The sequence below is a fragment of the Ceratotherium simum genome, chromosome 16, assembly GCF_057802395.1.
Source record: "Ceratotherium simum simum isolate JZ-2026a chromosome 16, ASM5780239v1, whole genome shotgun sequence".
Classification (NCBI taxonomy): domain Eukaryota; kingdom Metazoa; phylum Chordata; class Mammalia; order Perissodactyla; family Rhinocerotidae; genus Ceratotherium; species Ceratotherium simum.
The window spans coordinates 40,247,281-40,256,446 of NC_141915.1; the positions used below are offsets into that span (position 1 = coordinate 40,247,281).

At 39.3% G+C, this 9,166-nt stretch overlaps 1 protein-coding gene across 1 annotated transcript; it reads right to left on the reverse strand.

Moving 5' to 3' along the window:
- Window positions 1-444: 444 nt before the first annotated feature.
- LOC106802503 (keratin, type I cytoskeletal 27-like) lies at window positions 445-4,606 on the reverse strand. Its single transcript, XM_087441883.1, is given in 7 exon segments — window positions 445-466; window positions 647-768; window positions 2,404-2,529; window positions 2,611-2,772; window positions 2,926-3,082; window positions 3,690-3,772; window positions 4,226-4,606. Coding segments are annotated over 7 exon segments (1,053 nt in total).
- Between the last annotated feature and the right edge of the window lie 4,560 nt (window positions 4,607-9,166).

A 9,166-nucleotide genomic window follows, 5' to 3' on the forward strand; every position in this document is an offset into this window, starting at 1 on the left:
AATATACTGTTCCTCTGAAGAAAATGAAATAGAATAATGGAAAATCTTTCTTGTAGAACTTACCCTTGATTTTATTTCCTCTTTTTGACCCAGTTTCAAACTCATGACCGAAAAGAAAAATAGAACATCTTATACTCTTGTTTTGATTGTTTTGGGTAGTCATAAAAATTATAACATCCAGGACCGTTTTGAAAAGCTCCAAGTTGGAGTCATTGAACTTTAGCTTTTTGTACTTTTCATTCATTCTGTTTTTGAATTACACCACCCCAAATGACTATTAAGCACGTAACATGTTGGCTATGATGGGCTTGTGCTCTGAGGAGGGAGGCTCAGTAGAGCCACAGCGCCGCCCTGAATTTCAGTTCAGTTGAGCAAACACTTGTGGCGTGCCTTCTGTGGGGTGGTAATGCGTGGGACTAGGGGGCTGGGTTCATAAATCGAGGCCTAGGTCATCACCTTCATGGAGCTGGTAAGGGGGTGGTTGGAAACTGTACTTCCACGATGGGTCTTGTGAAGGTTTGTCCAACCCTTGTAGTTTAACCTCCTTGCGTTTAGTTGGGAATGTAAATAGGAGCAACCTGATACCTGTACTTGCCCCCAGCCCCACCTGCTCCCCTCTTCACCCAACTCGCAGCTTCTCACGTACCAGCACTGCCCCTCGAGCAGGCCATGGTAGGTCTCAATTTCATTCTCCAGGCATGTCTTGACGTCCAGGAGCTGCTGGTAGCCTGTGCTCCGGCTCTCTGTCTCGCTGCTGACTTGGAGGAGCTGGGTCTACAAGCTGAGTCTTGTAGTCGGCCTCTGATTCTGTCAGCCTGGCTTCCAGGGATGTTTTCTGTGGGTGTAGTGAAGTGTGAAGTTTGCCCAAGAGAAAAGGTGAAACAAAGAGTTATTTAGGTAAATTAGTATCAGAAAGTGTTCCTTTTACACTTTGCAAGAAAGGAGACAGTACACGGACATTTTCTCTCTTCTAACCCCTCTCTTTCAAGACAGATAATCTTTTCCACTTGGACACCATGTTCTAAGGGGGAGAGGTTTGAGATTTCATGGGAAGGAGGGAACCTCACCCTGTGTCTTTTGGACCAAGCGGAGCATTTTGTCCCATGGTGAGCATGTGCTCTCATGGAGTAGGAAGATGCTGTTTTCCTGTGGTACAGGGGTAATTTGCCCTCCCGCATATGGCAATGTTTGGAGAAGTTTTGGTTGTCACAACTGGTGGGGGGATGCTACTGGTGTCTAGTGGATAAAGACCATGGATGCTGCTAAACATCCTACAACCCACAAGACAGCCACCCACCCTCCCCGAAGAATTATCCAGCCCCTCTGTCTACAGTGCCAAGGCCGATCACCCTACCTTAGAACCTGCCATCGGATGCAAGGCATTACAAAAGTTTCAGAAAACTCCTTGAATTAGGGTAAATCTAGATCTCATTTTAATTCACAATAACATTTATTTTGCCACCTTGACAATTTTCTGATTTTTAAAAAGATTTAGTTGCGTAAAGTCATAGATTTTACAACCAGAAGTTACCTTAAGGATCACCAACTCCCTTGTTTTACAGATAAAGGAAAAAGGAGGCCTAGAGATGGATACTTTTAGAAGAATGACTTATCTAAGGTTACACACTGAGTTTGGAAACAACCTGGGACTGGGGTCCAGGTCTACCAGGTCAATGAAAACATAGAAACTTGCCAATGCATTATTAGTTTCATAAAAGCTTCCCTATGGTGAAAGTGTACTTCCCAGAAGACAGAAATGCCACCGCTATCCTGGTTCCTATCTCACTTTTCCTGAAACATTGGACACTTAATAAGTGCTTACCATGAACAATTTTGTCTTTTGAAGTAGAAGTGAAAATTTGTTTAAAAAGCAAAACATTGTTATTCAAGTTTAAGAGTATTAAGTCTTAATTAAAACACAACATAAATACTCCTTGGTATTGAATCTAATCCTAGCTGATCTAAACGAAGGCATTTTATCTAGATGAACTCTCTCAAGCATTCAGACAGGAACCCCGCCTTACCACCTACCTGGAGACGGAAACAAGCGACCTCATTCTGAATGAGCCAGCCCAGCGTTTCCCTAACAGCCATCTCAGGTCGACATTTGCAGTGTCTCAGCTAATTCAGGAGCTGTAGTATTTGCAGAATAGGGTCTGATATGTGCAATTAATAATTTTGCTTCCAGATGTTTTGCCTACATTAAATGGAAATGTTCCTGTCTGAGTTACTAATTGGAGAAGCCCAAGATCTTGGATTTTTCTTAAGAGCCTTTAAAAATAAACTTCATTAGGGAATATAATACTGTATTTTGGAAACGTGTTGTGGAGGTGAAATCATGAAATTATCTGTGTGGACAAATTGGTTTTTGGCATATCCACCCAGGGGGAGATTTTTACATACCAGGGCTCCTGCAGACTGTAGTTCAATCTCCAGAGCCGGAAAAGTCCACTTCAGTTCATTCTTCTCAGTCTTAGCAGAATCGGATGCATCAGCAGCGGCGGCAATCTGCTGTAGTAGCGCTCTGCTCTGAAATACGGTAACAAAAGTCATTTATCAGTGAAGGGGAGTCGTCCTCATTTCCTGACCTTGGCTGTGTTTTTAGTTTACCTTGTTGTTGAACCTAATTTCAGCGTCCTGGCGATTCTGCTGGGTCACGGCTTCATAGTGAGCTCTCGCGTCATTGAGAAGCTCGGGTAGATCAGCTCCAGGTGCACCGTCCGTCTCCGCGTGCCCGTCAGAGGCTGCAACAGCTGGCTGGCCTTTCATTTCCTGAATTGGAAACAACCATCAAAAAATTCAACCATACTGGCAGTAGAAGTCACTTCATTTATGAGTTTTCCTTAACCTCATCATTAAAGGGGAATTGAAGACAAGAATTAAGGAAGAAAGAGGCAAGTTATGCTTCAGTCTATGGGCACGCACATCTTCATGGTTCTTCTTGAGATAAACTAACTCCTCTGCCAGAGTTTCAATCTGCACTTCCAGATCGGTGTTGGACAAAGTCAGGCCACCCAGGACTTGGCGCAGGCCATTGATGTCAGTCTCGACACTCTGTCACGGGGCCAGTTCAGCCTCATACCTGGAAAAAGTTTCAAATGTGTTCAGTGGTCATTAGGTTTATGTTTATACTCTAAACAATCCAGAAATGCTAAGCTTCAGTTCAATATTTGCTGTAAGTATAATTTGCTATTAACATTTCACATTTTTTTTTGGTACCATGGCACTGCATATAAAATGCTGAAAGCTTTGGGGAAGAACCCTCCCAGCATTTTTATTTCTTAGGACTCAGTTGACACATCTTATTTCCCTCTTGCTTGTTGAAGGCCTTGTACACACACATTAAGGAGGGAGTTAAATTAAAGAATCTTCAGAAACATATAATGGCACTTTTTAGTAACCTCATTTAAAACACACCTAATACATAAAAGTTCTTACTTAGGAAACATAAATTAGGTGGTGATTCTTCATTTGAACACAGAATCACTATAACGTCCTTGTAAATAATGGCCTTCTATAGTGTATTAGTTAATTTATTTTTCCATGTTTAGGATTTCATTTATTTCTAAAAAGAAAACTACCCTTTTCATAACTTGTGATTCCAGTATAAAAATGAGTTTGGCTTCACATGGTGTTTCTCCCCGTAGCTGCTGTTTTCAATTGTGCCCTTGCAGGTAACCACATCTTACTTTTGTCTGAAGTCTTCAGCTGCTAGCTTCATGTTGTCAGTCTGTAGCATGAGGCTGGTGTTTTTAGTGGTTGCCTCCGATATCTGGAAAAGCAGGACACAAAAAGTTGTTTGTTACACTCACATTCTGAACTTCTATACACTGATATTCAGCAATGCCAATTTCAGGGTCTTCAAAGAAATTTTATATGTATATGGTTCTTTAATGACAAATGCATTAAATAATTATCTAAATATTTCTTTATAGCATTTATATATTTTTTGAGAATAAAATAAGCACACGCAATTTATTTGGTTTAATTTTATTTAAATATTTTGGAAACATTTTTATAATTCTGTCCATCAAATGAACTATATAAAAGTAAGCAAATTAGAAAAAATTTAACATAGCTATGAGGTATATTCTGTTGCCTATTGAATATCTTAATCTGGTTAAATTGAGAAAAGTACAGGTATAAGTGTAAGATGTTCCCAATCTTTTAATATTTTGTCATTTTTAGTGTAGTTCTTTTGTCCATCAGTAGCAAAATTTCTTACCTTGTTTTTAAGTTCCTCAATTATCTGGTAATACTTCTTGTGGTCCTGTTTTTCTCCTTGATCATTAGCTCCAGGTCCAAATTTCTCATACCAGGCTTTGATTTTATATTCAAGTGCGCTGTTTGCCTGCTCCAGAGTGCCCACCTTATCCAGGTAAACTGCGAGACGGTCATTCAGGTTTTGCATCGTATCCTTCTCGTTACCAGAGAGCAGGCCGTTCTCACCTCCTCCCAAGTTGGCACTCCCAAAGTTGGTGGAAAAATCTCCCCCTGAGCAGCCTCTCAAGCCATATTTTCCCCCATCAATTCTTCCTGTCCCATGACCAGAATCTAATTGCCATAGACTTGATTTTTGAGCAAAGTGTGACATGATGAAGGGCATTCGACCCTGCTAAGCCCAACACCTCCAGGAGAGTGTTAAGAGTTATCAATTAGTAACTCCTTTTATAGCTGATAAAGTGGGTGTTTCATCTCTGATAGAATCGCCTTAAGGATTTTTAATGACATCTGTAATACTAAATTATCATTTTGTTAATTATTTGTTAAACTCCATAGAGTGTCTTATTTATTTAAAGGCACAGAAAATGCCTTCAGGTATTTATTATCTCACATTGGAGAAATGAAGCAGATAATATTTATATGATATCAGCCTAGTTAAACTTGTATTTTCCCTTACAGAATTTCTGCCGTCACGCGTTTTTTTTTTTTTTTTTTTTTGTGAGGAAAATCAGCCCTGAGCTAACATCCGTGCTAATCCTCCTCTTTTTGCTGAGGAAGACCGGCTCTGAGCTAACATCTATTGCCAATCCTCCTCTGTTTTTTCCCCCAAAGCCCCAGTAGATAGTTGTAGGTCATAGTTGCACATCCTTCTAGCTGCTGTATGTGGGACGTGGCCTCAGCATGGCTGGAGAAGCGGTGTGTCGGTGCGCGCCCGGGATCCGAACCCCGGGCCGCCAGCAGCGGAGCATGCGCACTTAACCACTAAGCCACACCCGGGCCGCCAGCAGCGGAGCGCGCGCACTTAACCGTTAAGCCACAGGACCGGTCCCCTCACGAGGTTTTTATCACTATGCTTAAACACTTTTTTTTCCTTTGGAATTATATGATAAATATGCTATCTTTTCAGATGAAGCTATTTGAAATCATTTTTAGGGATTTCTGGTGAAGTAACAGAAAGTGGCAGATCCTTAGCTTATGTATCCTGTACATTAAATAAGAATAAAATGTAGGAAGAGAAAATGATCAGATTCATTTTAATATTCTTCTGTTATTTTTTTCCTGAATTTTGTCAATTGTAAGAAAATAAAATTTTAAGTTTTAAATTTCTTCAAAGCCTGGCTTGGACTTTCAAAGTGACTAATAAATAGTATCTAATTTTATATCCATATTTCATGAAAGTATAAGACCCCCAAAAAGTTAAAAAGAAATGGAAGAACTGATACAATGTAGTTTTGAGTTAAACAGCAAACTTGTCAGTTTCTCCCGGTTCTTGTAAACCTTTGCAGTGGCGGCCCCTTCCTTGCTCCTTTTGCAGTTAAATCAACAGATCCAGATCCTGAATTCTAGCAGAAATCCTAAACTTGGAGATAATAACCATTGCATGCTGCACTTTCCCTCCCCCAAATTCCTTATTATCATGGGGAAGCCCTTTCCCCCCATTATTTCCATAGTACCAAATGTATTTTTCTTCATAATGTGTGTTGTCTGAGGCAGTGAAATAAACCCACAGGTTGATGGAGGATCGATCTATCATCTATCTATCTATCTATCTATCTATCTATCTATCTATCTATCTATCTATCTATCTTTAACAAAGCTGTCGCGCTAGAAAGACAAAATTTTTTTGGTAAATAAACTTGGTGTCACTTGATCTTCTTTCTCTGCATGGCCTTTGCGTCATTTTATTTAAGGGGGGTCTGAGCCTGTTCCAGTGTCTTCAAACACCCTACTTAAATAAACATTTCTTAAAATGGAAACAATTTAACATGGAATAAAATACTGACCCAGCGTACTTAGGAAACATACATGTCAAGCTGATATTTGTTATTGGCAAGTGTGGGGTTATTGGTGTGATTCTACTTTCATATTAGATTTTTGTTGTTACTTTTTTTCTAAATGACACAAAACATATTTAATATGTTGAATAAGAGAATTGAAAATATATTAAAAAAAATTCCAGGCTGAAATGATGACCCTAAATAAGTAAGATTTTGTAAAATAAGTAGAATTAAAAAAATGAAGTACTATGAGGTAAAAACACAAAAGAGAACAAAACATCAGGTGAAGGATAAAGTTTCTCTGCGAAAGTTCCCGCTCAACAGAGTTGTGAATATGCTGTGGCTGCTAAAGTTAGACTATATTAAAAGATTTACAAAGCCCAGGGACCATCCTCCCACTGCTCTTGACCCTTGTGTTTAATTCTGGGTGCCATATTTTAGGAGCACTGTTTAATTGCAAATATGTCCATTATATCCAAAACCTATGGTCCAGATAATGAAGAGTATGGAAACAATGTCAGATGAGGCATGGCTAAAGAGATTGGGATTTTTGTTCAGAAAAGAGAAGACAACGGCCATTTAAAAATAGCTCCAAAGGCCTGAACTAGGATCACAGTGCTGGAAGTTACACAAGGAAACAGATTTGGCTCAATGTAAGGAAAACATTTCTAACATTTCACTTGTTCTTAAATGGAATGGGTTGTTTTACCAAGTCGTGAACTTTTCAAGATCTGGGCACTTTCAACCAGAGGCTGGAAGCCTAGAATAGTCTTTCAGGAAGAATTTCTTTTCTGGGTAGGAGGTTGGAATAAAAATCACCACCCAACTCTTTAAACTTCTGTGATTTTTATGTTGCTATGATTGTGATGGAAATCACAAGCACTAATATTGGATCTTCACGGAAACTTTCGGGTGTGGACCACCCAGTGGGGAAAGCAAAATTACCTCATCTTGAAGTGGTGCAATGAAGCCCGTGTTTGCATAAAAATTGTCATGGAGATTTAAAAATCTGACTTCTTGGTCTTAGGCAAACCAATAAAAAATCATTTGAAGTAATTTATTTTACAGACAGCTGAAGGCAATGAGTATTGCTAAAGCAATGTGTGTTTCTAATGATTAGGGTGTAGGAATTAATTGACAGATGTTGTGATGGTATGAAAATCTCTTTCCACAAGGTCAATAAATTCCAGGCATTAATAATCTCAGTTTTGAACTGCACCAATAGAGGTTTTTCAAGAATAAGAGAGGATGCTTGGAAACCAATTGCATTTCTCAAAATCCACGTATCGGTTTTTTTACAAAGTCCTTTGCAGAAGATCTCACCATCTTACTATAAAAATTTTAGAACGGCTCTTGCTTAGATGGCATATCATATGTACTTTTTGTGCATAAAAATTTCCTTTTCAATGAACTATTTGCCTCGTCTGTCTCACCTCCCAACTTTGCTGCCACTTCGAGATTATGAAGCTCATTCCAGGGTGCCGCACTTGACTTTGCCAGAACACAGCTCCTGTCCCACATAGAAAGCTGGTCTTCCCCTGGTTTTGCCCTCTACTCGAAATCCAGCTTCAATTTTAATGGCCAAAGGGGCATTGGTATCCTGCTTTCTATTCTGAGCTCAGGCCAAGGGGCATCTTCCTTAGCTCTTCTGGTCTCCAACTTCAACCACTTCCTCCTCTCTATGTAGACAGAAAACTGTTATGGAAATTTTAAAGCTTGCTTGTTTCTTTCAGGTGGAGAAGAAGCAGTTGTGGAAAAATGGAAATATACATAGCACTTCTCTGGGTACCTTTAATAGAATGAGACTACTTTGTGAGTCTAATATATGAGACTGTAGCACTTGGTTTATGTTGCTAGAGTGGAAAGTACACAGCTCTTGGGATTAGGAAGACAGGGCTTTGAGTTCTAATTCTTTCCCTTATTTGCTCTGTGACTTTACATAAGTGATTTGACCTCTCCAAGCTTCGTTTTCTTCATCCGTAAAACAAAAACAGTAATATCTACATCATAGAGTTTGAGAATTAAGTGAAATAAAGCCTATAGATCCAAGGTATTTATACACATAATAAGTGCTTATGAAATGTAAATTCCTCTTCTCCTCCTAATTCGTCTCCTCCCCCATTTTTTGGCTTATAAAAACCTCAATTTAGACTAATTATAGACTTATTAATTTATTCTAATGCTTTTACATCACAAGTGGACCACATTCAGGTATACTTTTTCTAAATAATTTTTAAATGCAAAAGCAACACTTACTTATAGACCCAGTCAAGCAATTGACAGATGTATTAAGAACAAGTGCTCATTCTTCTTCCCCTGCCTACCAGTTCCTTACCAGCTCCCACCAGGTAATAGCTGCTAACCTTTCAATGTGGGTACGTTTTTCTATGCTCATACAAATATATATGGGTTTTCTCCTCTCTCCCTTTAGAATTTTTGTTTATACAAATGTATTATATTATATGCACTGACTTGGCATTTTGCTTTTTTCAGTTAAAAAAGTCATAGATATATTCCCAGGTTAATACATGAAGATTTAATGCGTTCTTTTTAATGGCTACATTGTATTCCATTGTCTGGATGCACATAGTTTATTCAATCATTTCTTTCTTTTTTTTTTTTTTGTGAGGAAGATCAGCCCTGAGCTAACATCTATTGCCAATCCTCCTCCTTTCTTTTTTTCCCCTTTTTCTCCCCAAAGCCCCAGTAGATAGTTGTATGTGGTAGTTGGACATCCCTTTAATTGCTGTATGTGGGATGCCGCCTCAGCATGGCCGGAGAAGCAGTGCGTCGGTGTGTGCCTGGGATCGGAACCTGGGCGGCCCCTAGCAGAGTGCGTGCACTAAACTGCTAAGCCACAGGGCCGGCCCCATCAATCACTTCTTTACTGATAGACAGTCAAGCTGTTTCTGTACTTTTGTTCTTTTAGAAAACACTGCAACAAA